The sequence below is a fragment of the Coffea arabica genome, chromosome 5e (genome assembly GCF_036785885.1).
Source record: "Coffea arabica cultivar ET-39 chromosome 5e, Coffea Arabica ET-39 HiFi, whole genome shotgun sequence".
Taxonomy (NCBI): Eukaryota; Viridiplantae; Streptophyta; class Magnoliopsida; order Gentianales; family Rubiaceae; genus Coffea; species Coffea arabica.
The window spans coordinates 52,870,811-52,898,316 of record NC_092318.1 but is presented as its reverse complement, the minus strand read 5'-3'; the positions used below and the strand labels follow the sequence as shown (position 1 = coordinate 52,898,316).

General features: G+C 38.6%; 6 protein-coding genes across 13 annotated transcripts; 2 read left to right on the top strand and 4 right to left on the bottom strand.

Annotated features, from left to right (window-relative positions):
- Window positions 1-395: 395 nt before the first annotated feature.
- LOC113743377 (uncharacterized) lies at window positions 396-2,497 on the bottom strand. Of its 5 annotated transcripts, none has more exons than XM_072049315.1 (3): window positions 1,631-2,043; window positions 1,291-1,540; window positions 396-1,189 (listed from the first exon to the last, which is right to left on the bottom strand). In XM_072049315.1, the coding sequence occupies exon 3, from the start codon at window positions 1,183-1,185 to the stop codon at window positions 616-618; it is 570 nt and encodes a 189-aa protein (XP_071905416.1). In that variant the 5' UTR covers window positions 1,186-1,189; window positions 1,291-1,540; window positions 1,631-2,043; the 3' UTR covers window positions 396-615. The 5 variants fall into 5 exon arrangements, with proteins under 5 accessions (XP_071905416.1, XP_071905418.1, XP_071905415.1 ...); XM_072049317.1 differs by having other exon boundaries at window positions 1,306-1,540; XM_072049314.1 differs by lacking the exons at window positions 1,291-1,540; window positions 1,631-2,043 and adding an exon at window positions 2,379-2,497.
- A 2,583-nt stretch (window positions 2,498-5,080) lies between these two features.
- Window positions 5,081-6,115, bottom strand: LOC140007110 (uncharacterized). Its single transcript, XM_072049825.1, has one exon. The coding sequence runs from the start codon at window positions 6,113-6,115 to the stop codon at window positions 5,081-5,083; it is 1,035 nt and encodes a 344-aa protein (XP_071905926.1).
- A 478-nt stretch (window positions 6,116-6,593) lies between these two features.
- LOC113743528 (ATP synthase gamma chain, chloroplastic-like) lies at window positions 6,594-8,133 on the bottom strand. Its single transcript, XM_027271571.2, has one exon. The coding sequence runs from the start codon at window positions 7,820-7,822 to the stop codon at window positions 6,677-6,679; it is 1,146 nt and encodes a 381-aa protein (XP_027127372.1). The 5' UTR covers window positions 7,823-8,133; the 3' UTR covers window positions 6,594-6,676.
- Window positions 8,134-8,936: 803 nt separating this feature from the next.
- LOC113743535 (uncharacterized) lies at window positions 8,937-13,454 on the top strand. Of its 2 annotated transcripts, XM_072049312.1 has the most exons (10): window positions 8,937-9,393; window positions 9,500-9,812; window positions 10,480-10,536; window positions 10,853-10,905; window positions 11,188-11,239; window positions 11,694-11,756; window positions 11,833-11,892; window positions 12,619-12,655; window positions 12,821-12,883; window positions 13,156-13,454. In XM_072049312.1, the coding sequence occupies exons 2-10, from the start codon at window positions 9,701-9,703 to the stop codon at window positions 13,217-13,219; spliced, it is 561 nt and encodes a 186-aa protein (XP_071905413.1). In that variant the 5' UTR covers window positions 8,937-9,393; window positions 9,500-9,700; the 3' UTR covers window positions 13,220-13,454. The 2 variants fall into 2 exon arrangements, with proteins under 2 accessions (XP_071905413.1, XP_027127384.1); XM_027271583.2 differs by having other exon boundaries at window positions 8,937-9,816.
- Window positions 13,455-14,609: 1,155 nt separating this feature from the next.
- On the top strand, window positions 14,610-22,729 carry LOC113688111 (putative aconitate hydratase, cytoplasmic). 2 transcript variants are annotated; one of them, XM_027205783.2, is made up of 21 exons: window positions 14,662-14,802; window positions 14,938-15,143; window positions 15,787-15,891; window positions 16,195-16,355; window positions 16,440-16,532; window positions 16,855-17,040; window positions 17,292-17,453; window positions 17,595-17,739; window positions 17,822-17,964; window positions 18,058-18,114; window positions 18,206-18,285; window positions 18,376-18,451; window positions 18,805-18,990; window positions 19,177-19,244; window positions 19,342-19,460; window positions 20,055-20,176; window positions 20,520-20,618; window positions 20,702-21,178; window positions 21,469-21,567; window positions 21,661-21,903; window positions 22,336-22,729. In XM_027205783.2, the coding sequence occupies exons 2-21, from the start codon at window positions 15,140-15,142 to the stop codon at window positions 22,399-22,401; spliced, it is 2,691 nt and encodes an 896-aa protein (XP_027061584.1). In that variant the 5' UTR covers window positions 14,662-14,802; window positions 14,938-15,139; the 3' UTR covers window positions 22,402-22,729. The 2 variants fall into 2 exon arrangements, with proteins under 2 accessions (XP_027061583.1, XP_027061584.1); XM_027205782.2 differs by having other exon boundaries at window positions 14,610-15,143.
- Window positions 22,730-23,341: 612 nt separating this feature from the next.
- LOC113743537 (uncharacterized) lies at window positions 23,342-26,780 on the bottom strand. Of its 2 annotated transcripts, none has more exons than XM_072049311.1 (5): window positions 26,542-26,780; window positions 25,639-25,808; window positions 24,995-25,072; window positions 24,041-24,185; window positions 23,342-23,879 (listed from the first exon to the last, which is right to left on the bottom strand). In XM_072049311.1, the coding sequence occupies exons 1-5, from the start codon at window positions 26,668-26,670 to the stop codon at window positions 23,466-23,468; spliced, it is 936 nt and encodes a 311-aa protein (XP_071905412.1). In that variant the 5' UTR covers window positions 26,671-26,780; the 3' UTR covers window positions 23,342-23,465. The 2 variants fall into 2 exon arrangements, with proteins under 2 accessions (XP_071905412.1, XP_027127387.1); XM_027271586.2 differs by having other exon boundaries at window positions 26,449-26,779.
- Window positions 26,781-27,506: the final 726 nt, after the last annotated feature.

The window sequence follows — 27,506 nt, the reverse complement described above, 5'->3', positions numbered from 1 at the left end:
ATTGTCGTTGTATGAAAGTCGTATACGTGCTTTAGGTGAAATTTATTGATCAGGAAAAAGAAAAAAAAAAAGAGAGGTAAACTTGCAAAATTCAGACTAGCAATAAACAAACTATTTTGCATTAAGGAGAGGCAAGAATCATAAAGTAGTTTAAACATCGAATAAAGCGCCAGTGGTAGTGGATATTGGAACCCTTTTTTTTTTTGTCGAAGAACAAGTTTTGATTGATCTCCATGCAGTTAACCCCATTGGTAACCAAAAGAAGAAATAGAAAAACAGAAATGAAAAATTATCAACATCACGTACTTATTTTATTAGTTCACTTTTAATTTGAAGGGCAAGCAGTTAATCTCTTACCCACAGCAGCACTAACCTAACAGGAAAATACACTGGTATTAAATACAGGAAGCACATTGTCTATTTATACCAAATAAGGCAAATTGTCTAATCAGAAATCCTGAAGCAGGCAGACAAACCTGTACAATTGAATTGCGATAAGATAATAGCAGCATGATTTCACAGGGACCCATATTTACTAGCAGTATTACATTACCAATCATATTGATGAAACAGAATCACCATCATGACAATGTTAATCATGTCCATCACAAATAGTTACTCAAGAAATCCTGTTTTGGTTAACACAGCATTTCTGACATTGCTCAGATCTCTACCTTTGAGTGTTCTTCCAACACCTTCGCACACAGAAAATGAGGTTATTTGACTCCTTGCAAGCTTTCTGGCGATCCATTCATGGGGTGGAACCACACTGCCATCATCTTCCTCTTCTTCATCACTGTCCCAACTGTTATACATCACGCCATCGCTATTGCCGTGATCATCATCATCATCAAGCCGTGAAACAGTATTGGATGGTTTTTTGGAGCTGCTTCCATAAATCTTGGACCAATCAGGGATGTTAACAGGGGCTGACTGTTGAATAATTTTGGGTTCGGTCCCAGAATTACTACTGGTGGCTTTTGGAATCATTCTCGATGCAGTCGGCCGGCGCCTCGAAACCATAGAGGACGATTCTCTGTAGGAATCAGAGTTGGACTTCTTCAATTCTTTACTTCGCCCGAGAATACCCCAGACATCTTCTTCTTGAAATTCTTCATTCCTCAAGGTTGACCAACCAGAGCTGCCTTGCCTGTACAAGCTATACTTGCCTTCAGCTGATGACATCCCCCTGAAAACACAAAATCCAATTAAGTCAACTGGCTAAATCCATTAACCAAAAAAGACAGGTGCATACATGCTATTCCAAGTAGAAAAGAGAGGATCTCTCACTGTTGCTTTTCCCACCTCAGAACCAACAATCTCAGAAAGCATCCAAAGTTTTAAGAGAGTGGAATTATCTTTTTACTAGGCAAATCCCGTGCAATCAAAAGTCTTTTACAGAGAGAATCCACAGTTCGCTGAGTTAAGAAGTCATGATTCAGGAATTGCAGCTCTAAATCTGAGACAGTGATTTCAACAATCTATCGGGTGAGAAATGCTGCGTGAGCGAGATTGTGATGTGTGATGCGTGTGTGTATCTCTGAGAAAGAAAGGGAGAGCAACATAAGGGACCGGCTAGCAGATTTAGAAGCTTAAAGCATTACTTCTGCTTAGAGAATCAGTTTCTCACCTACAGTTTATGAACATCAAATGAAGCTGGGAAGTCTGCTGAAAGTAGATAGCCACCAAGAGAGATGGCAGAAGTCGGCCAATCCTAGAAATTCTCTAAATAACGTGTGTGCATGCGTTTCCCTTGTTTTTTAAATGACTCACTCTTGAATCTTGATAGTGAAAGGTCAGAATAACATCTGCAAGTATTATATGCGTTTCACTTTGTATCTACCTAACAAAGACTACAGGACCCCCTTTGTATGCTTAAAAATATCCTATATCAAGACAAGAGCCTCCAATCTCCCAGCCAAAAAAGAAGACAATATGTCTCAAAAAGTTTGAAGGATAGAAGATTGGAAGAGTATGAAGTGGAAGTTCACACAAGATGAGGATTAACTTTCTGATTCTGTAATAGTTAGTGGCTCCGGACTCGGGGGAGAATGCACAACACTATGATAAATAGATTCAATTAGAAATGAGGAGGTGACTCTGCCAATAATAGTAGGGAGACCCATAATTATTTTATTGATTTATAATCTCCTGAAGAAGGTGGTTAATGTCGTCATAAAGGTATAGAAAATTATGTAGTCAAGCATCAAAAACCTTTCCCGGTTGTTTCTCTGATTTGGACTTCATTTGAACTTTGTAAGACTAAAATCCGGATACTTTCTGAAAGACAACTACCACCTGTAATGGTAATGGTGCTGCTGAGTGCAATGCACATGTAGTTTTTCCACAATCTAATATTATCATATGTATATTCAAACCTTGATTTCATCATCCGCCTGCTGTTTTGCTCTGAACGACTGGTTGCTTTGGTTACTTGCCGTGGAATTTCCTTCAAGCATTTCTTTCAAGTGATCTATGGTTTTTTTACAGTAAAGGGTCCCCTCGCGAAGGGGGAGGGAGGTTTCCATCCAGTATCCCACTGATTATAAAGATGGGTCCAGACCATTTTCGACTAATCAGGTTAAGCCCTTGACATCAATTGACTCAGTGAAATGGATATCCGATCCAAATCTAAGCATATCTTTGGATCCAACTTGTTTCTTTTCACTATCTGCATAATAATAGGAAAAGAATCATGATGCCATATGTTCTCATGACTCTGCTATAAGTAGTAATATTTGTCTGTCTATTCTCCTTCCAATCAGTGTATTCCACAAACAACAATAACCCCCACTCCCAGACCCACAGCCACAGGTACGTAAATTTTAACTCCAGCAAGAGGTCAAATTTGGTGGGCAAATCATCTTAGCTTAAAATGATAAAAAAGAACATCTGATAAACATGATACTCAACGTGACATAAGAAAATTTCTAGAGCAACAAGAAAAATCTTTTCAGGACGATAACTTCTCTTTTTGCATTAAATCTTGTAAAATAGTTAATTCTTCCAGCAAAGGTTTTGCTTTATAAAATAATAATGCAGCATGTTTCTTTGTCTTGCTCGTTGAAAATGAGTCCCCCGAAATTAGCTGTTGGCTAACTGGCTTCTACATTGACGTATAAGAGGCATGGCCGCCATTCAATGAATGCGGCTGCCTTCAGCTTTGGACATTCCAGCATGACAAAATTCCAATTTAAACTATTTCGACCTCTCCCTTTTCTTCAAATTTGAAGAAGAGTATCTTTGGTGATAGAGGAGGACATATTCATGTTTCTTCAGTAGATTCATTTGCTCGTAATACCATGTGACAGCCCCACCTCCTCTAAGCCGAACCAAAGGATTCGGCGGACCGCCTACTTAACTTTCGCCAGGACTACTAAGACGGGTATACACAAACTAAAACGTTCTGAAATATATTAGCACGCTTAAACGATTCAACAACCACGAAACGGAAACGAAAATCAAAACCGAAGGATGAATAGTGACTGCCACGTCGCAAATCCGGCCGGATTTGCGACGTGGCAGTCACTATTCATCCTTCGGTTTTGATTTTCGTTTCCGTTTCGTGGTTGTTGAATCGTTTAAGCGCGCTAATATATTTCGGAACGTTTTAGTTTGTGTATATCCTTTTTAGTAATTCTGGCGAGAGTTGGGTAGGTGGTCCGTCGAACCCTTTGGTTCGCCTTAGGGGAGGTGGGCTGTCACATACCAAATCTCGTCTGGAATCACTAGCAGCCGCCATCAACTAAGTAGTACGGCGGTACGAGGTCCCACAGGTTAGGGCGATTCTGTCCCTCTAATTCAGTCAATTTTTTATATGCAGGCTTGTTCTGATGTTTGTCCGCCAGCTAATTTAATTACTAATAAGAAGGCAAGTTGTCCTCCAACTCTGCGCAATTTGCGTATGCCAAAGCAAAATCAGTTACTGGACCTTCATACTGGTCAGTCATCCAAAATTCCAAATTCTTTGAAGCTAATATGGAATCCAAAAACTTGCAGATGTCTTCTGTTTTAAGTCCAATTTATCTGTCTCTTTTGGACCCCTCGAAATGAAACATTCTGTTACACTGCGTTCACCATGCATACTATAGCAGTTCCAAACCCCAGCAATGCTCCACATGAGACAACGAGACTGGGGCAACATGTTCTCCATGACCGAAAGTTCTCATAAAAGACTTATAAGTGTCTAGAAGAGTTGACATTTTTCTTTCAATTTAGATGTTGAAATGGCCAAAGAAGATTGAATATTTGAATTTGCATTATTACTTGTCACAATGCTAATGTACAGTTTTAGTACGATTTACTTGGGTTATTTTTGCCTTTGGGCTTTGGCTGCAGTTCGTTAGTGTTTGGAGTTGTTACACTGCAACATACAATAATCTTACGCCTTGGGGATTGAAGTACATATTAAACTTAGTTAACATTTATAGTTGACAAGATTCTAGTTAATCACTGAAAAATAATTTTATGGAAGTAAAACTCTTTTTTTGGGTCTCGCTAGAGAGAGACTCTATTTAAAAGAGAAAATGAAGAACTTAAAAGTTAATGTCGAAATTTTTTGAATTTTAAAAAGAGCTACAGCCATGCACGGTTATCACTTGATGACTTGTGATTTGAGTTTGGCCAATACTTAAATCACCACCAAGATCATTCAAACTTCCCTTGCATCATCATTCACCACCAAGATCATTCAAACTTCCCTTGCATAATCATTTAAGCACTTCTTAACAACATCAGGTGGCCTGCCAGGCTATCCGCACAACACCCATTTCCTTCTCTCCAAGTGTGATTCAACTCGCACTCCTATTCCTTCCTCATCCATTGTCTGAGCTTCCTTCCTCTTCCTCGTCCATTATCTGCCAGGCTATCCGCACAACACCCATTTCCTTCTCTCCAAGTGTGATTCAACTCGCACTCCTATTCCTTCCTCATCCATTGTCTGAGCTTCCTTCCTCTTCCTCGTCCATTATCTGCCAGGCTATCCGCACAACACCCATTTCCTTCTCTCCAAGTGTGATTCAACTCGCACTCCTATTCCTTCCTCATCCATTGTCTGAGCTTCCTTCCTCTTCCTCGTCCATTATCTGATCCATTTTCTGATCCTCCCGTTCAAATTTGTTCTATTTGCTTCCTCAAGTTTCTCCTGAGTTTCACAATGTCCATTTGCTCCGACTTGTATATCCTTTTTTCCATTCTCTTTTTGATCTCCGCCTGGATGATGATGGTACTCGGTCCCCTCAGGGTCAGGCAACACCCAAATTGGTGTGCTCCAGGATGTCGACAAATCTGGACAAGGTGAAGACATTGAGATAGTTTTGTCTTCAATGTGGTAGGAGTATAGGGAAGTCCCTTGGTAACGTGTGAAGTAAACTCGATTTCCCATTCGTTCTATATCAGTTATCATAATTCGGCATGAGATTGCTTCATCATTGCTCAAGAAAAAAGCTCTATCTGGGCAACTGCCCACTCTGTTCCATTTCCTAGTTGGGAAATCCAAATTGAAAACATCAATATTCATTGCTTCCCTGGAGTGTATCTCAAAATTTATCGCAAAGAGATCCCCATCGGATTCCACCAAGTACATTTTTACGTGATCGCATACGGATTGAAAAAGAGGTAGCTGACAGTGAAGAGATCTTATAACAAGCCTTTGTTTGAAAATCTCAATCTCTGCCAGACGACGTCTGCAACAGGCAGTAGCATATATTCTACCATTGCAGACAATTGGCAAACAAAAATGACGCCAACCATCGTCGGTCCCGCTTATAATATTGATCTCTTCTTTGCTGCAGCTTCTTATAGTCCACCTTTGGTCTTTGATGTAACAGAACGCAATGCTCTGAGGATTAGCCAAAAATAACAAGAGAAAGCTTCCGGGATTTGCAGGAGACGATGTTAATAGGATACCTTCGACATGTTGTCTAGGTTGCAGGTCCAAAGGAGAGAGATAAATTGATTCCAAAGATTTTGGATTCCAAAGATGAAACTGAGTTTTTTCTGACAAAACTAACCAGCCGTGGGATGACAGCCAAAATCTTTTGTTCTGCAACTCAAGAATTGATCTAACGTATTTGGTACTGGGCTGAGACAGGCAATAAAAGGTTTGGTTTTCCATATTTTTGCCATGAAAGAAAACAAGCCAGGGGTATAGACTCGGAGGGGGTGGACAACGGTGGATTGGTCTGCTTTTTATTACCTCCGCCATGTTCAATTCTAGACTAGTGTTTCTCTCTCTGTGTTGTAGTGAAAACGATGTAGTGAAAACGATGTAGGTCCTGTCCTTTATATAGGGTCCATGACCACGACCAAGTCCTGCTCCCTTTAGGGCTTCTTCCAATAAGGAAATGGATTTGGAGCAGAGTTCTGCTCCTTTAGGACTTCTTCTTCCAATAAGGAAATGGATTTGGAGTTCTGCTCCTTTTACACTGCAAATTACATCTAAAAATGGATTTAATTTGGCAACCCTCCGTCCTACCCCGCCGATACCACATTAAAAACCATGGTCCTTATTTGATTGATTGCTGTTAGAAAGCGGTCCATCTCATCCCCGCCTAATAAAGTAGTGAAATAAGCATATTGAACGGATTCAAAAGTTTTGGAATTGAGAGGCTTGGGATAGAATCATAGAAGAGATCATACAATGAATTAAAGATTGCATAGCCAAAACCGAAACAAACTAAATAAGTGCCTCTGCTCCAGCAACAATTTCCAAGATCTCCCCTGTGATCTTAGCTTGCCTTTCCCTGTTATAAGTAATGGAAAGGTTCTTCTTCAACTCCACCGCATTCTGAGTGGCATTGCTCATTGCATTCATCCTTGCAGCTAGCTCACTAGCAAATGACTCCTGCAATGCCCTCAGAATCTGACTATTTAAATAAAGTGGCATCAATGCATCAAGAATCTGAGCAGGGTCTTGCTCAAACTCCAAATTAGGCAAAAATTCCCTCTTTTTTCGAATTGGGCGATCCCTCTCCACAGTCAATCTCCCTTCTTTTGTTGTCAATCGGAAAAACTCATCTTTGCCTACACCAACACGTTTGCCATTTACATCATAAAGCTCTCCTTTAGCAGACAGTGGAAGCAAAGTATGAATTACTGGATCAGACTTTATCAATGACACAAATTTGGTATACAGTAGCTCAACTTTATCAACTTCCTCACTAACAAACAGAGAAAAAACGTCATCAGCAATCACTTGAGCTTCTTTAGAAGTAGGAAATCCCCCGCTCTCGACAAATCTACCCACAAACAAACCATCCCTTCTATGAAAGTAAGCATTGCCCTTTTTTCCAACACTAATCAAATAATAATCCAATCCAAGATTCCTCAACTCCTTAATCCGGGCCTCAGCCTTTTTCAGCATAACATTATTGAAACCCCCACAAAGACCTCTATCTCCAGTCATCACAACGAGAGCAACTTTCTTGACTGGCCTAATATTTGTTAAAGGAACATCTATATCATCCAACTGAAGCTGCTCATTGATATCGTACAAGACTTCAACAAGGGCCTCTGCAAATGGTCTGCTATTGATTACTGCTTCTTGGGCTCTCCGCACTTTTGCAGCTGCAACTAGCATCATTGCTTCTGTCACTTTTTGGGTGTTTTTTACTGTTTCCATCCGCTCCCTGAGCTCACGGAGGCCATTTTGAATAAGGGGCGCTCTCGAAATATGATAAAAATCAAACCTTTTTGTATCTGTAATTGTTTGATAATTTAATATGCGATGGGGGTTGAGCTGAGATGGGGAAGAAATTGAAGAGGGGTCACAAATTGAAGGTTTTAAGGAGACCGTTGTTGATATGTTGGAGCAAGACATCATAGTTTGCACGTTACAGGTTTCATACAAGAAGATGCAGCAAAAGAAATAGAGGGTTTAAGATTAGAAAGATCGAGCTTTTGGGGATTTTGGAGATATTTGGAATTTGAAGTTGGATTTTGAACTGTTTTGCTTGGGAGAGAGAATGGTAAAAGAAGATCCAAATAATGAAATAGTTGAACGCCCGCCGGAGATGAAATTCCGGCCAGCGGCTATCAAATTGGTTTTAGATCTTCTTTTAACAGTTCAGGTGAAACCGTGGAAGATGTAGTGAGACTGTGACAGAGGATTGAAATTGGACTAAGCACAAATTGGGCCTAAACTTTTCAATCATGGGCCTAATGTTTGTCCAAATGTCCAAAATTTTAACAATTGACTAATATTTGCATCGTTTGAGTCCCGTGTGCAACATTTGCTGGGAAAGCTTTCTCTAGAAATTCATCTCCTATGTTTGGATAATTGATTACTTTTAAAAAATGTTTTGTTACTATTTTCTAGATATGGTTTTAGATCACACTTTCTATTTTGTATGCACAATCATATCACCAAAAGAAGAACAAATTTCTAGATAGTTACTCAATTCAAACACCAAACACCTGTAAAATGAAAAATGGATTGAAACTAGTAGTTAAAAGACTATGAAAATGATTAACTTATAGGAATGTTAATGTTATCGTTGCAGAAAAAAAAAAGTAATTGAAAGACATTTTAAACAAGCAGTTGAAAGACATTTTTCAATTTTTTCAATAATTAGAAAATTAGCTGCCCTTAGAATTTAGAGGACCTAAATTCAAATTTATTTTTTTCCTGTGGCATAAATCCTACCCCTCTCTTCATCTGGATGAAAGATTGAAACAAACAGTTGAAAGGCGTCATTCTTTTGCCCTTTTTTCAATAAGAGGATCTAGATTTAGATTTCTTTTCTTTTTTGCTGCCACTTAAATCCCCTCTCTCCCTTTATCTGGAAGACATATTTTAAAAGGAAAAATTGCTGCATAAATTTCCCCCTCCCTTTATCTAGAAAAAAGATTTAAAAGGAAAAATTGGATGGATTAAAAGAGTGATGGTCCAATTAGGGCCGCCCATTGGGCAATGATGGGCCAGGAGCGCACCAGCCTGTAGTCCCTCCACTGCAAGGAGCGGGTGGTTTTCGCTGCTCTGTTAAGCCAGCCTCGCGCAGTGTCCACCTCTTTAGGGACCGTGAAACATCAGCCTTCGCCAAGATTACGCGGCCCAGCTCTCCGCTTGGAGTGGGCAGACTAGTAAATAGCGCTCTCAACCCTACCCTCTGAGTCGGACCAATGTTCCATCACTCTCATGCCCCCCGCTTGGGTTACAAGCCCGCGCTACAAGGCTCGGCGGGCAGATTGGTCATTCTCTGAGGATTTGAAGAAGTCCAGACTGTTCTGTTACTCCGATGTGGGATTCCAGCTATGGAACTGTTTGGCAGATACCAGCGATACTTGAGAATGACAAACCCAACTCCAGACTCTACCCAATACTGGGACCAATGGACATCTGTTCTTGATTATTTTGTAATTATGGAGTTCGAAGAGCAAGAGAACATACTTCGGGTGATTTGTTTACGTTGAATCAAGTGATTTTGATCCATAGGAATAAGGAATGGAGCAGCATGAAAAGTGCTGATTACAATAGTTAACGCAGAAGTTAACGTTTCAGGTTGTTTCCAAACACTGTCTTATGTGGTACACAATATTCAAGACTTGAAGTCACCTGGGTTCGAACTCCTTTCTTGAGGTTTCAGGAAGGAAAACAGAAGCTTATGGTTGAGAGTCCAGAAGAAGCAGAAGAAGCAGAAGAAGCTGTTGAAGAACCATTTATTTCCTGATTACTGCTGATTAATATCGAAAAAGAAAAAGGATGTCGAGATTCTGGGCAAGAATTGTGGGATTATTCAGAAATCGGACTATGGCGGGAATGGACAAAGCTGGGAATCGATACTTTACTCGAATGGAAGAAATTGATGGTGTCAGTAAGTGGGTCCTTTCTTCTTCCTTTTTTTTTTCCTCTCTCGCACTTTGTGCTAGTTTGGCAATATATATAATTTTAGTAAATGAATGGGCATAAAGCATATGGTATTTGGACATGTATTAATAAGTTTGGAACTTTGTGAATTTCGATGTATGAATTGGGAACTTTGGGAGGAATTTGCACACATTCTTGCTGATTCCTTTATTTTTTTTATTTATTGAAATGCTGCTTGAAGAACTTTTGATTTAAAAGCTGAACTAAAGTATAGATGAAATGAAACTGGTCAAGGTGTGATATAGGACGCAGAAAAGTTTGATTTTCGTCGGGTGTTTGTCCAATTATTTTAGTCGCCATTTTAGGCCAAAAGATGTCCTGGCAGGTAAGGCCTACAAAGATGGGAACTTTGAGTTTTAGTGAAGCTTAATATCATGGTGCTAGTAGTTCTTTTTCCACACTCATTTAGTTATTGGAAACTGCTATCATCAGATTATTGTACTGCATGATCTGGCGGAACGTGTAGATAGTTTAATGAGATAAACTACTAGCTTGAGGAAGTCTGTTGGCTCTCTGTTAATATTATGTAGCTGCAATGCCGTTTCTTCAGCTTTTTTGCAAATTGAAATTGTAAATGTGCTTGGCCTTATGTCCTACGTATGTGACTGGATCAGTGAAAGAGAAACGATGGGTGGTATTCAAAGGAGAGCAGGAACCAACTTCAGTTCCAGGTATATCTCTTCGGACAGAGCATTGTTCTTGTTACTTTTCCTTTATTGTGTGGCTTATTTTCTTGGATTCATTTTAAAATTATCGGGGTGAATGGAACTTGTTGTTTAATGTGTTAATTATCTACAATGATATGCTAAATTTGAGGAATTCTTTATTGAGGGAAAATGCTTCTGCTTTTCCATACCCACTTATAAACCTGAATCCTTGATTTTCCTACTTTAAGTTGGTGAAGTTGTTCAATTTTATGATCACAAGCACCTTGCTTCTCCACATTTTGTTCTCATAATCAGTCATTTTATGCTTAAACCATTGTAGTCGAATGGATATGTTGGCTGAATGGACAGCGAAAGATAACTCCTACGCCTGAGGTAAATTAAGCAACCTTGTCTGTCTTTTGTTTCATATGATGCTAAGCAAACTGAAGGTCACTTCTCTTCTGAAAGTGCTGTTCCCATCCTTTCGATTGTCAATAGGTGAATAGGGTAGGAAAGTGACTTCTTCTATTAGAAATTTTTTATGTTCTATGTGGACAATATACCGCTGTCTTTGTTTTTATCTTCAGGGGATATTCTAGAAGTTCTCCATACATCATGTACTTAGAAGTTGGAAGAGAACAGAAACATTTAGTTGATTATTAATCTGGTTGTCAGGAAATGGCTGAGCTTGAGGCTAGACGGGAACGTGTTAGACTCAATGTTGCTCGTAAGTATAATTTGTGTAATCTCTTTCAACTTCCATCAGTGCTTATCTTTTCTGAATTTGACTTCCCATAACCTTGTATCTGAAACTTTGGCATGTGATAAAATCTGAGAAAAGAGCTTCTCAATCAACCATGAGTAATAGCTCATGCTATATATTTTCATGTTTCCCGGAACAGTCTAATGTGAGGTGATTCTTTTCATATCTGAGTAAGTTATGGCAGAACGCTAAATGGTCAGTGCTGCAGGGTTTTCATGGAATAATAAGCTTGCATTTGTCCATAAAAGAATATAAAATGTGTTGTAATTTTGAACTATTGTTCCTAGATTCAAAAAATCAGCATCTCCAGGTTTTTATGATGAGCTTAATCTTCTTAATTAGATTTCAAAAAATTGAAGTTGTTGTGATATAGTTTTTCACCAAAGCAAGTGCTTAACAAATATTTTACTGCACTAAGTTCTCAAGAAAGAAGAGGAGGAAAGGGGGGCCAAAGGTCTTAGTCAAGAAGCTGCTAAGACTGGTAAGCCACGCATTTTCTTGTATACTTTCACATGGTGTTATTGTACTAAACTCACAGAAGGCTATCATTGGTATAGGTAAAGTTGTAGGGCCAGACTTGAAGAGTTTTATCCGGCAGCTCCCAGTTACTTCAGAAGGTAGCCAATTATTGTTTTACCATTTTAATTGTTAAATTGGTTGTCCTTTTTATAACATTAGGCGCTGTTATGAACTTGCTTTCTTATACTTGTAATGACCAATAAATTAGCCCACAGCTGAGGGGATAATTCTGCATGGATAATGCAAAGTTTAAACTATTAATATATTGGGCAGAATGCAAAATTCACTAGTCGGCTTTGGAGTTCAAGATACGTGCCATCCTAAGCCTTCTTCTTTGGATTTTGAAATTAAGTCCCTGAACTTTCGTTTCTTAAGTTGAACTTTCCATCCAATAAATGGACAAAAGCTTTGCTTGACAGACATTTTAAGCCAGCTGTAGGAAGATAAACTTTCTGGAACTACTTCCCAGTGTCTAAACTCTGCTGTCTGCTATCACTTCCATCTTGCATCTTTTCCAGTATTAGTTAGCTTCTATGCCTACAGTCCTTTTACTCCTTGCATAACCCTGTGCCCTCTATATAAAATTTGGAAACTGCGAGAGTTAGATATACACGTTTCTTCATATACTTACTAAAGAACCACTGTCTTGAGAGAAGAGAGGATGCAGAGAATGAACAATTCTGTAATCTGGTTCTGCATTTGTCTATTTATTGAGCATGATTGCTTCCATCCTCCGACCTTACTCGTCTGCTAATATCTCCTTTTCTTTTCATGAGAATATGCCATGTCTCTTACTTTTTCCCTGTGTTATTTTATTCTTGAAGGTGATGGACGTGGGGAAGCACTTGATGCATCAGGGAGGTCAGTCGATTGTATATGCACCTGTTAATGATGTGGTCCAAGTGAATTGAAATTAAACCCGCAACAAGTCTATCCTTGTTCTTTATTTGTTCGTTGTCAATTAGCGTTGCACGGATGTACATCTGATCCTGAAATTTCCCTTTTGGCATGCCTTTGTGGTCACAGGGCCTCCAAAGCAACTGATTCAGAGAAGCAACCACCATATGAAGTTAGACAAAAACAAGAAGAGTAAGTTTCCTGGTTCATTCAGTTAGTGTGTTTCTACTCCTCCATTTCATTTCGTGTATGCCTGCCATTGTGCTATTGCCAAGATTTTGTCTACTCGACATCAGTGGACTTTTAAGAGCGGGCAACTCAAAAGTTGTGAACAAAAAAGTCCATATTAGTGACGTGTTATTATTTGAAACTAGGGATGATCTATTTTACTGATTTCATGTGAAATAGCATAATCATCATCTTCTATACTCAAAATGTTTTGACCCCACAAACTGTTGTTTCAGTTCTTCCGAGCCTACGGGAACAGGTGAATCGTTCAGACCAGGGACATGGCAACCTCCAACATGACTACGTGATACTACTATATGCTTTACCATCGAGTGATGATGGGTGGTCATTTTGTGATTTTTGCTCCTCAAAGATCGTCTTTTTCAATTATTTCCAAGGGGGTTTTAACGCCAAAATTTTGACCCTTACAATTACATGGACAATGACATGAATTTTCTGAGCTCTCTAGTTAACTGGGAGGCTGAATGTGTATTTGCCCTTTTACAGTAGTGTAAATCGTTTGTTACAGTGGCGATGAATCATCTCTTCCCTGCAACTACTATGCCGACAATTATGCCTCAACCTGATCAACCATGCCTGTGCAGCAGACCAAGTCCTTTTTACACGTGAGATAAAAAAAGGTGATTAACTAGATAAAATTGTGTGTTAAAAAATATGTTTGTGGTACAAGTAAATAATTCTTTGAGAAATAAAAGGCTATCCAAACACGCCTGACCTAAATTAGTTGCGAATGTTTTGCTTTGACCAATACTTTTTCTTTTAACACAACAGTTATTGATCAAATAATCATAAGGTTAATTCGTAAATAAATTTATCTTTTTAACTATAGAGGCTAACCTAATTTTGATTTATTGTGAGGTCATATGCATTTGAAGAAGTAGCCTATAGAAAACATGGTGCACTGCAAAAATAGATTGTAAGTGCATGTGATTAAGCATATCAATGAATAAAAGTTTGGGTAGAATTAATTACACTGAAAAAAATACACATAAATTCACACCCACCCACTCAAATATAAAGAAATGAAAATGATCATTAATATCTTACTATGTATAATCATCATTCTATACGTGTGTGTGCGCGCGGGCGTGCATCTACATACATGCATGTAGAATGATGAATATATATATATGTATATACGTGCGTAATATATATATTACGGAGGAGAACTTGTAAATAATTTAGGTAACTTTGTGTTATATCAAAAATATCCCATTAACGTTAGTTTTTTTAAAACTATTCACATTCTTTCTTTCTTTCTTTTTTTCAACATGACTTTAAATACAATAATATCCTCCAAAGCAAAAGTAATAATTATAGATTTTTCAGTAAACCCATGCATGTCTATCATAATATGTACTTGGTGTGAAAAATAAATCATTCATTTTTTTAAAACAATCACACACCTAGGGTGTGTATAATTAGTCATAGCATCTACAAATTACTCTATAAACAACTTAAAATAAGAAGGCGTACTTTTTCCATTTTCCCCCCCTTTTCACGGGGGAACACCACCTAAATTCATCCACACCGTCTCTTATCCCATCACCTCTTCATCCTATGGTCCATGATTACCAATTGCATTCCAAAACCACACTGCTGCAGCACCTTATCAAAACCCTTCCATTCTCTATCCTGATATCCATTTCCACGCAGAAGCAGCCAAGCGAAGTGAACAATCTGTCGATCCTCCTTCAACGAGCCTATACATACAAAAATCAGTATCTATAAATAAACGCAAAAAAAAAAAAAAAAAGAGAGAGAGAGAGAGAGAGAGAAACCTGAAGTTGTATTCCCCCATTGTGATTTTTCTATTTAGGGTTCACTGACAACTCTGACAAAACCGGATGCTCTCCCGTCATGTATGTACCCACATGCTCACCTTCATCGTCAGTGTCAAAATCTGCTTCTGCTGCAATCTTGAGAGCTGCTAGGGTTCGTTTTGCATCTACAATTTCATCATCATCACCATCTTCTATTTTCTCTTCTGTTTCCAGAAGCTTCGTTTCTCCTTCGGTATCCAAACCGTCGTCGTTTATCACTTGTCGGTCTTTTAAACCTTCGTCGGCGGTTCGATCGCTTCGTTGCTCTGTCCCTCGGTGGAGTCACGGCGTTGACTGGAGATCGCCTGTCAGTCTTAGAGCTCAGATCAGAACTGCTGCTCCTGTCATCGAACGCTTCGAGCGAAAGATCGCAACTATGGGTATAATTCAATCAAATTTCTCGAGTTATTAACTCAATTTGAATTTAGCTTGATTCTAATGTATTTCTTCGGTTCCTCATGTGGAAAGGTTTTTGGTGTGGTTTGCTTGATCATGAGTTTATTTCGTGCTTAATTGATGTCTGCTATTCATTTCGGGTTGGATCAATTGTTATCCATCTAGTCGAATTTGCCATTCGTGTGAAAAGTTGGAGTTTTACTTGTAAAAGTTGGTTTATTGGGTTGCAGTCTGATACTCTTTGGAAAAAAAAAGGCTTTACTTTATGCACAACTGTTTTTCCTCGTCAAACTTACATGCTGAAGTGAACCAGCTTGAAATGTACGTTTGTGTACCTACATTTGATTTGTCTTTGAAAAAAAAGGTTTTGTTCTTTTATTGTTTTAAAATGAAGAGCTGTAATTGTTGCTGCCGTAGTATAGGATATTAGCTTTTTGCAGTTATTTGCTTCTGTTTCATTTTTCTCTCTCCCCTTCAAGTCTTATTATCTTGGGATGACAATGACAGCTGCGTGGTTTCACCTTTATTTACCTCAATTGCCTAATTAAGCTTACTTGAATAATATTGCCACAATTTAGCCTGTTGAACTTATCTTTGTGGTGATTGTTTTATTGATTTATGTTCCAGCTCCTGAACATCCTTATAAGGGAATATTGACCCGTCTACCCAAGCCTGGAGGTGGTGACTTTGGAAAGTTCTATAGCCTTCCTGCTTTAAATGATCCCAGAATTGGTATGTGCTCCTACTCGTACTATTCTCATGTGTTATCAGGGTATCTTGGCTTGTCTTTTCCGGTAGAAATTTATTTGTTTTATTCTGGCAGTATTATTCTTCTCTTCCCTTAGGTATCTCTAGTCTCCTAGCCTATTTGTAAACAAAGTTGTCATATTTCTACCTGATATACCTAGTGGGATTTTTTCGCTAATTGACTAAGGTCATTAGTAAATTTTCATTAGTACAATATTTAAGGTTTCCTGTTTTGAGGAGAAAAGGCTCTCAATTTCCTTAACAATGGAAAACCTTATTTGGATACAGATAAGCTTCCATATTCCATTAGGATACTCTTGGAATCTGCTATACGTAATTGTGACAACTTCCAAGTCACCAAGAATGATGTTGAGAAGATCATCGATTGGCAAAATACTTCACCAAAGCTAGTTGAAATTCCCTTCAAGCCAGCCCGAGTTTTGTTGCAGGTTAGAGGCATGAGTTTAGTAACTTAATAAGAAAATATATGCAGTAAACTGTTGGAACACTATTTTTTTCTCTTTTTGCTTCAGGATTTTACTGGTGTTCCAGCTGTGGTGGATCTTGCTTCCATGCGAGATGCCATAAAGAGTCTTGGCAGTGACCCAGAGAAGATCAATCCCTTGGTACATATTTATTCTTTTTCCCTGTGTTACTGGGATTTGTCACCCTCTAGCTTGAATGTTCTAAGCTATCCTTTAACCTATACTCTGTGGTATTCTTTCTTCAGCCGTCCTTCCTTAAGTTCCATTTTTGACTTGAATGGCCACGTGTTCTGCTGTAATATGTGTGTTATGACAGTGGGTGGATGTGTTCGGGTGTCTTTGTTTATTTGTTGTTTACTTCGCTTCGTAGTTGCATATTGCAGCCTGACTTTTCAGATAACAAAAAAGTATTGCTATCCTGTTATTCCTTGTCATCAGGTCTAAGATGAGATATATTCTGCAGGTACCTGTGGACCTTGTTATTGATCATTCAGTTCAGGTTGATGTTGCAAGACATGAGAATGCAGTGCAGGCAAACATGGACCTTGAATTCAAGAGGAACAATGAGAGGTTTGCCTTCCTTAAGTGGGGATCCACTGCCTTCCATAACATGCTTGTTGTTCCTCCTGGTTCTGGTATTGTCCACCAGGTAAAAGTCTGACATAGATTATAAAATGTTGTTCAACTCTATCTGGAGTTGGTGTGAAGGTTTTTCACGCGACATTTTTGTTTATTAATGATAATGGGGCATAAAGTTAATAGATATTTGAATTGTTACTTACTCAGGCTGAAATAGTTTTGGGGAACTTGTAAAATAGTTTAGCTTTTAATTTTGTTCCTTACGTTGTTAACATGTTCATGAAAACTTGACCACACGCTTCTCTTATGGCAATATTTCAGGTTAACTTGGAGTACCTTGGACGGGTTGTCTTCAACACTGATGGCATTCTTTATCCTGATAGTGTTGTTGGAACTGATTCTCATACAACAATGATTGATGGACTAGGAGTTGCTGGTTGGGGTGTTGGAGGAATTGAAGCTGAGGCTGCTATGCTTGGGCAGGTAGTTGGATCTCCTTTTGTTCTATCATCTTTTACTGGAGTTGTCAAGTTAGATTTAGTTGTTTTGACAAACTAGGAATGTCTGAACTTGTTTGTTGAATAAGGCATGACACAGGACTTTGATTTCTTATAAATCTGACAGCCAATGAGCATGGTTTTACCTGGTGTTGTTGGATTTAAATTGTCCGGAAAGTTGCGCAATGGTGTCACAGCTACTGATTTGGTTTTAACAGTGACCCAAATGTTGAGAAAGCATGGTGTTGTTGGCAAGTTTGTCGAGTTTTATGGTAAATATACCTCTTCAAGTATTTCTTGGGTTGTTCATGTTATATGTTTACAGTTTAGTACTAACAGAATATGGGTGTTTAGGTTCTGGTATGGCTGAATTATCGTTGGCCGATAGGGCTACTATTGCAAATATGTCACCTGAGTATGGAGCAACCATGGGTTTCTTCCCTGTGGATCATGTCACATTACAATACCTTAAATTAACTGGGAGAAGTGATGAAACAGTAAGTTCTGTGATCTCAGTCTATTCATTTTTGTGTTTTCAACAAGAAAAATTTAGATGCTTTCTGGTGCCTTTTTGCTTCAAATTATTTTAGGTGGCAATGATAGAAGGATATTTGCGCTCAAACAAGATGTTTGTCGACTACAGCAAGGTAGAATCTCTCAGTTTCATACATTTTAAGGTGATATAAGTGGATCAAAGCATAAAATCTGATTTTGCTTGGTGTGTTCAACTTTGGCCAGCCTCAACAGGAGAGAGTGTATTCATCTTATCTGGAATTGGACCTTGCTGGTGTTGAACCTTGTGTTTCTGGACCGAAAAGGTAGTTGTTCTAGAGTGTTCAGGGAAATTTATGGTTTGGTTATGGTTTTTCTTTTTGTTTATATTGATGAGATCGGTATCTTTGTTTTAGACCACATGACCGAGTTCCTCTAAGACAAATGAAGGATGATTGGCAATCATGTCTTGATAACAAAATTGGGTTTAAGGTGCGATAAAAATTTTTGCTGTTTGTTTTTAATGTTATTTTCTACTGTTCCTTTTCTACTTCTGACACCTGGTTGCATCCGTGAAGCATGAAAAAAAGATTGAAAGGAGTGAAACTTTAATTCTAGTTTTTTGTTTACATGATTCCCCTTTTCTTCCCTCCTCTTGGTTGGATAGGGATCTTTAGTTGCCTGGCCATAATCTGACAAGTTTTTGTTTGTGTGGCTGACCATGCAAATGATGTCAAATTAGTATGATTAGTGAGATTATACTGCATGGGTGAAATGTAGGAAACAGTTCTGTTTTGTTGATCAGATGTTAAGCTAGTGAACTACCTGAATCTGTCACTTGCCAGGGGTTTGGAGTGCCAAAGGAAGAACAAAGTAAGGTTGCCAAGTTCTCATTCAGTGGCCAGCCTGCTGAACTTAAACATGGTAGTGTTGTTATAGCTGCTATCACAAGCTGTACAAACACATCCAATCCGAGTGTCATGCTTGGAGCTGGTCTTGTTGCAAAGAAGGCCTGTGAGTTGGGGTTGGAGGTTAGTATTAGTTTCTCAAGTCATGCATGTACCACAGTTTGAAGTTACAGTGCTTTATGATTTTTACCTTTTGCCTTGCTTTGTGCAGAGTCTCTTTAATTACTTGACCCTCCGCATCAATTCTAACAGTTGTAGTCATACTTGAAAGTGGCTTTTGACTAATTTCTTTTCTTGGCTGTTGGATAGGTAAAGCCATGGATAAAAACTAGTCTTGCCCCAGGCTCTGGAGTTGTGACAAAATATTTGCTCCAGAGGTACTTATGTTTAGATGGAAATTCATCTAAGAGTTACTCCTTACTCGCCCAGTGTACTGGTTTAAATTAGCAACTAAACTTCTTATTCTTGTTCTAGTGGCCTGCAAAAATATTTGAACCAGCAAGGATTTCACATTGTTGGCTATGGATGCACGACATGCATTGGAAATTCTGGGGATCTGCAAGAATCAGTAGCTTCAGCAATCACAGAACATGGTATTAAAGTTGTTTATAATGTTACTATCCCATATTTACATAAATTCAGAACTGTGCAATGCTTTCCTCTAGCTTTCATTTACATTGCCCGAATATCTTTGGAGTCACTTGACTTTTAGACATATCGTGCTACTGTTACCTGCGTTATTATAGTTTGTCTTGTATAAAAGGGAATGTGAAAGCTAAATGATGCCTTTTGAATGATCTTAGATACCTATTACAATTTTCACATAGGCAATTGAATGAAAAGTTAAATGCATATGGTGATATGGTTGCAAATGAGCTGCTCTGCTAGACAGGAGTGTTTTCTTTATTTAGAATTTTTGTGAAGTTCGTTTATTTTGAAAGAGGATGCGGTTGAAGTAATTTTTTTTCTCTTTTGTTTATGGCCAGTGTAGACCAATATGTTATTTTATCTAGTAAAGTAGCAAGAAATAAAGATTTTAACCTATTTTGCTTCTGATGCTAGGTCACTATATTAGATATGTCAGCAACCTTAGCAGTAAAATTGCTTTTAAAATTTGGGTGACACGCGATATTGCAAGTTTGCTAGTATTGCTCCTGTACATTCATGTTTTTTAACATCCTTTGCAGACCTCGTTGTTGCTGCTGTACTTTCTGGTAATCGCAACTTTGAAGGTCGTGTTCATCCGCTGACAAGGGCTAATTATCTTGCTTCACCTCCATTAGTTGTTGCTTATGCACTTGCTGGCACGGTATTATGCATAACTTTATTTAACTTTACGTTCCGGTTTTTTCCTCTGAACTTGTGTAGCTATCAATATAATGATCACCGAAGTTGAGATGCTCCAATTTTTTATAAGCATTGTGTGTTTTTCAAGGAATCAAGAGTCCCTCGAACCATGATAATGGTCTACATCCTTTTTAATTATGGTGTTGAATACTTTTGTATCCGATGATGGCGGATGATCTATTGGTTATTCACTTTTATGGATGAGAAACCAGGGGATATTTGATTTTTTTATTGTGCAGCTGGGGCCAATATCAATGGGAATCCTTGCATTTTGATAAGATCCTTAACATTTTGATTCTTTCCAGGTTGACATTGACTTTGAGAAGGACCCAATTGGAATTGGAAAAGATGGAAAAAGTGTGTACTTCAAAGATATCTGGCCCAATACCGAAGAAATTGCTGAGGTAGTTTCTTTGTAATTTTCTTGGTTGTTTGACTTTCAGTTGACATTTTTGACCGTATCTGACTTTGTTTGCTGAGATCACAGGTGGTGCAGTCTAGCGTGCTCCCAGAAATGTTTAAGAGCACTTATGAAGCTATTACAGAAGGCAATGCCTTCTGGAATCAACTGTCTGTTCCTTCATCAAAGCTTTATGAATGGGATCCCAACTCAACATATATCCATCAACCTCCATATTTCAAGGACATGACCATGGATCCACCTGGTCCCCATGGAGTCAATGATGCGTATTGCTTGCTGAAATTTGGTGACAGTATCACTACTGATCATATTTCTCCAGCAGGGAGCATCCATAAGGATAGTCCAGCCGCGAAGTACTTGATGGAGCGTGGGGTTGACCGTAGAGATTTCAATTCTTATGGTAGTCGTCGTGGCAATGATGAAGTGATGGCAAGGGGTACCTTTGCAAATATTAGACTTCTGAATAAGTTCCTAAACAAACAGGCTCCAAAGACTATTCACATCCCAACAGGCGAGGAGCTCTATGTTTATGATGCAGCAATGGTGAGTTTTAGTTAGATCAGTGTTGATTGACTTGGATAGTCTGTGGAGTTAATTTGATTCTCTGTGTCCATGGATACATGAATTATAAAGGCTGGGGGTATCTCCAGCTGCCGCTTCATGCTGGTAGAATGAATAGATAGGCGAGTCTTCCATTGTGGCTTGCTCTTTGCTTTTTTCCCCCCCTCTGCTTAAGATTGATTTTCTGTTCTCTCAACTAGGATGTTAATTGGTAGCATTCTAATCCAATCTTTAACCTTTATTAATTAAACTGACACTGCAATTGTTCTCAGAGGTACAAGAGTGCTGGTCAGGACACCATAATTCTGGCAGGTACAGAGTATGGAAGTGGCAGTTCTCGAGACTGGGCAGCTAAGGGTCCAATGCTGCAGGTAAGTTGGTATTGTCTGCAAAACATTTTTGGATGGTTTGGTTGTTTAGCACACCCTATTTGCTTCACCTGCCATATTCTGCTTCTGATTTAGGGAGTCAAAGCGGTGATTGCCAAAAGTTTTGAGAGAATACACCGCAGTAATCTTGCAGGGATGGGCATTATTCCACTTTGTTTCAAACCTGGCGAGGATGCTGATACGCTGGGCCTGACAGGTTATGAACGTTACACTATAGACCTTCCAAAGAAAGTCAGCGATGTAAGACCTGGCCAAGACATTACAGTCACCACTGATGATGGAAAGTCTTTCACATGTGTAGTCCGTTTTGACACAGAGGTATGTATAACTGTTTTAGCACTTTCAGGTCTAACTTGATGCCAATTTGCAAGGAAAACTTGTGGCCATGGGTCGATACTATTTTATTCCCTTCATCCCTTTCGGGGTTGTTAGTGGCCAAATCCCAGTGATGAACCCTTTCTCAGAATGCCACAGCTAAACAATAATTTCTCGTTGTAGCTGATGGTCATTGAGCAGCACTACTTAAAGTAGTAGAATTCCTTGATAGGATTTCTTTAGTGATTCTATCTTAATACATATAATTCGTGATGGATGAGGTGATCCAATAAAAAAATTGAAAGTGGACCGTGTGAGTTAGGTTAAAAGTTTAAGAGAAATTAAAGATTTCTTACGTTTTTATTTTTTCTGGGGAGATTGAGAACTAACAATGAAAAATTGTTTTCTGAAATCATTATTTGATTGTGTTTGCAGGTTGAACTGACATACTTCGACCATGGTGGAATCCTTCCCTACGTTATTCGAAACTTGGCCAAGTGAAAACTTGAGTTTCACTCGAGCATAGGATGACCAGTTATTGCAGAACTGGGACAGCAGGGACTACAGCACAGCTACAATCCTCTCTCAGTTCATGAGCTATCGAGATTTATTGCACGGAGTTGTTTCTTGCCTTCAAATAAAGCTTTCGGATAATAGTGAAAATTTACATCTCATTTAAATTTGGCCCTGGTAAAGTGGGAACATGTGGCGTAATTTATAGCATGTCTTTTTTGGAGGCGGTGGTGATAAACTTTCTTAGATACAAATGCCACTGTGGGGTGGCTGTTGCGTTGAATTTAATCACGGGGTCGGTGCTTGTTTTGTTAAACTTTTCCTGTTATGCGTTTCTTCAATTGTCCATCTTTTCTCGTCTCAGTTTTCTTCTCTCACTTGACTAAGGGCGTGTTGTCAACGTGTGATAAAGGTTGTTAAGTCTATAAAGGTTATCCTTTGTCGTTTGACGAATAATATCATCTCTACTTACCGTGCATCTTCCAAATATTAGTGCTTTTACTAAAGTGACCACTGGGGGCAGATTAGGCCCTGCAAACGGTGAAAGATACCTGCGCGTTTTTTGTTTATTGAGTTAAACATATTTTTGTAGGTCAAGCAACATGTACATCGGCCAGAATAAAGTTTGTCTGAGAAGCTGCGTGAATCTTCTTTACCTAATTTTTTTTTTTTTGACCTTTTCTCAAAATAGACGGAAATTATTATGCAGTACTTGTGAAGCAAGAAATTTCTTTGGAATGCATTACTTTACGGCGGGTGTCTTAACCAGACTTCACGGTACTTAAAATACTTTACAACGGAAAAGCAGAAGAAGAACGATAACCCAATCCCTGATCAGTGAATTCCTCCCATCCACTGGATCGCTAGAGATACCTAAAACATACATTCTACATTATGAAAACGAGAAAGACTGAAACAATGAAAATCATGCCTGCAAAACCGCATAGACTTCAGGCCAACTTTCAAGTAATAAAGTGATAAAACTTAATCCTTAGGATCTAAAGAATGAAACATAGCTGTATCATGATATGAAAGCAGGATAACGTTCTAGCCTAATTCCGATGGTGTAGAGACTTGGTTGCTTGGGAGGCAAGTGCCATTGCTTTTGCTCTAGAACTCATCATCACCCATTCCCTCACTGCTCGTCGCTGGTGCTGCCTTGCATTCTTTGCACGCTTTGGTGCCAATCGGTTATCTCTCTCTACAAATGCAAGCCTAAACTTTTCAGCCATGGGTAACTCGTCAGATCCAGAAGTTGATGCAATTATTGACCTAGCTGTAAACCCAGATATCGCCCATGTTTCTGGATCAATATCTTCAACAACTGGATCGTCCAATGCTGCACTCGGGAAGGCTTCTCTAGGAATTTCCAAGCCTCTGTATCCAAAAGCTGATGGTTTTGGGTTTATAATTATGCGGGGGCATTCTACAGACAAGCTCTCTAAGGAATCCTTGTCAACTTTTGGCTGTTAAAAGTTCACAAATCAGAACTCCATGCAAATAAGAGCACTAACCCCGCTCATTTTTTTAATATAGTATCATAGGTTAAGCAAACCAAATTTCTGAACAACGGTCATCTTTAATAGCAAAACGGAACTTACAAACTAACATTAAAAGGAAACCATACCCATACAAGCCAACGAAGTGATTGTGCAGCAGCGGCAATATCTGTGGCCTCCAGTTCCTCCCAAGATTCTCCTGCCACATCATGTAAAATAGGCTTCAAGATACTTAAGCATCTCCGTGCTGTTTGGTCACTTGCCGGGCACCCTCTGCAACATGAACTTTGGTTCATTTCCTGTTATTGAGGTTTATGCTCATGGTCAAAACCCAATCTATTGGGTCATTCTATCCCATAAGATGACGAGAATACTCGAAGAGAAAATTCAAAGTGGTTATACTTTCTTCTTTCTATTAGTATGAAAGACTCAACTGGCACGGATTGACAATTAATTCGAGAAAGTCGAGACATGCACCGGGGTCTGGGAAGCTCTTTAAACGTCTATAGAAGTTTATTTCAATTCTGATTGATGCAGCAAATGGAATAAGTAAATATCACTTTAAAGTAAAAGTTGAGTGAGTTCTGATAAGTTTTTTCATCTGCCTCCAATGTCCTTTTTCCATCCTTCATATATCAATCTAGACAACAGAAATGAGCCTAGATTTATTAATTATACACATATATTTTTGCTATAAGTCAATGCAGCAAAAACATAGGTTGATACTAAAACTCAACTATGATCCAGGTTCCAGTTAAAACGTACAAGATCAATATATGAACACACAAGTTCAAAAATCTGCAATGAGTTGACTGCCAGGTGAATGGCACAAAAATTTAGCACCTTAATGTTAACAATTATAACATAGGCGTTAATGCCAATTAGTTAATTAAACAAAAAACAAACAAAAGTATTTGAACTACAATCTTGTATGTATCTCCTAATATTAATCTTAAAATCATGTTAGAAGTTAAGGAGGTTGTACACACCTAAAAAAAACCAACCCGGTGAATTTAATCATAGCAGCATCGCTTTGTACATAAAAATATAGCACAGAAAAAGGTACAAGGAAGATAGCATACCCCCATCTCAATATCTCCAAACACTGGCAATGCTGAAGGAGTTCAGAAATCCCAGTTGACGTGAGTTTGCTGCACCGACTAGGTAAAGAAAGATAGCAGCGTAAACAAAAGCCAAGTCACATTAGATGAATAAAGTTGGTATAGTAAAAAATAGCACAACATATGCAATGTGATACCCCATCAGGATAAAAAACAATCACAATATAGAACTTTCTGCAAGTCGAGAACTGGAACATTTGGGAGCTTTTTAAACAAAAAATCCACGAGAATGAACTGAAAGTTACAAAAGAAAACCACATCCCATAAGTCAGATTGGTTCTCTCGCCTAGTCATTGAAAAGATGTAACCAAGTTGATGCATCTTTAAATCTTCAGAAAAGTCCAACAGTATGAGATGATAACCAAGCAACTGATCTTGAAAATTCAATGGAAAGGACCATAATGTTGGCTTCTTATAGCCCATGCAACGCAAAGGATAACAATCATTCATAATTGAAAAGTTTGTTCAAGAAGAAGATGTTAAATTCTAAGTAAATCTACTAATGTGGCAGCAATTCCAAATGGAACGTCCTAGGGTTCCTACCATATTGCTACATAAGAATAACAAATTGCATCTGAATTAACACAAAATCACAACTTGGGTACCTTATGTCAACTGCTCGCAAAGATTTGCATATCTGAAGTACTTGTGATAAACCAAAATCAGAAATATCTGAACCTGATATGTCAAGTATGTCCCAAGAACTTTCAGCTAATACGATAATAACATCATCAGTCAGTAACTTTCGTCTTCTTGCAATTGCGGCGAGGGCCATCTGACAATTTTGCATGGACATGTCAATATCTTTTCTTTTTTAAATAGAACAAGGTTTATGCAATAATTCATTCATATATGCACCCCTGCTTTTCATACCTAGACTGATTTTATGAGATCATGTACTGCTATTATCCATAACAAATTGCAAGCCCTTAAGCCATCTTAAAAGGACATAGAGGCAATGCTCTCTTAAGGCACTTATTTTTCACAATAACACTGTCGACTGATCAAATAAAGCCAATTGATTTCACAAGCGGCAAAGGCCTCAAATTTATTAATAAGAATGGATGATGATACCACCAAAAAATTTAGGGGAAAAAGCAAACAAAAATAGAGTCTTCAAAGCAAGCACTACAAGTTTAAGCAGTTTAGGCAACAATGAGACACCAAATCTCAATCACATATTAACGGCCCTGGAGCACCATTAGCCACATAAATATTAGAACAATTTATATTACGAATTAAATCACTGCCAATCAAGATAACCATTTTAACTCATTGCTGTGATTACACAATAGGAAGGATCAATACATCAATTTCTGCACAAAAGAAAAGAAAGAAAGAGAGAAAGAGAGAAAGAGAGAGAGAAGAAGAAGAAGAAGAAGAAGAAGAAGACGGGTTCTTTGATGTTTTTTAACCTTGATATTAGGTGGAAAAGTCGGGGCAATATCAGGCAAGTCCTCAATGATGTCCTCAAAATGCCTACCAACTACCCCAAGACATAAACTCACCAAGCTGGGAGGCTTTCTGAGTGGCCAAGACATAAACTTGGTTGATTTCTGAGTGGCCTTGTTGGGATTGAGATGCAAATCGAGCTGTTGAAACGAGGTCGTTAGGTCTCTGGCTTTGACATTTTCCATCAACAAGCCGGGGCAGGGAGCAGCTGAAGAAGGAAAACCAAACCGGGGATTTGAAGGATTGTGCTGACAATTCTCAGCTGCTCTCTTATTTGGCGGTCCGATTCACCGCCTTTTTAAAGAAAGAAATTAGAAATGCAAAAAAAAATAAATTAAAAATAATTAAAAATTAAAAATAAAAGGAAGAAAAGAAAGGAGAAGAAAGTTGTTTGGGACTTGCCTGATGACGTGGCAGTTAGTGATCTTGTAAAAAGTAAAAAGTCTTATTAGCTCATAGTATCGTATTATGAAACGAGAGGAGCAGTCTGCCTGCATACATTTGGTACACAGAGAATCTATTGGCTTTATTATTAATTACTCCAAGTCTAAGGGAGATGGGGATGGAGATGGAGATGCAGACGGAGGGATCATCGGAGAGCTATTATATAATTATCAGAAAAACCGTCAGTCGCGGGAAAGTATCCGTGGCTGATATACTATCGCGGAAAAGGATTCAGGGAGCAAACCTTCCGTACAAAAACATCTGCTGATTCTTTCAAGAGCGAGGCCAGGAGCATCCCAGAATTGTGGACAAAGAAACACCCATTGCTGCCTTTGATCCAATAACAAAAGACGTACAATCTATTGGCTATGCATTTTCAAGCTTCATTTTTACATCCTGTCCTTCTTCTTCAGATTCTTTAACTGTTGGTGTGATGTATAGTTGTATACAAGCTCACAACTTTATGTCCAAATCAAGAATCCAGGAGATGACGACTGGCATTTTGTGGAATTGGCTGCCGACTCAAGTTTCAAGCCATGTTCCAATGCTCCATTGTTCTACCAAGGATCCTTCTATT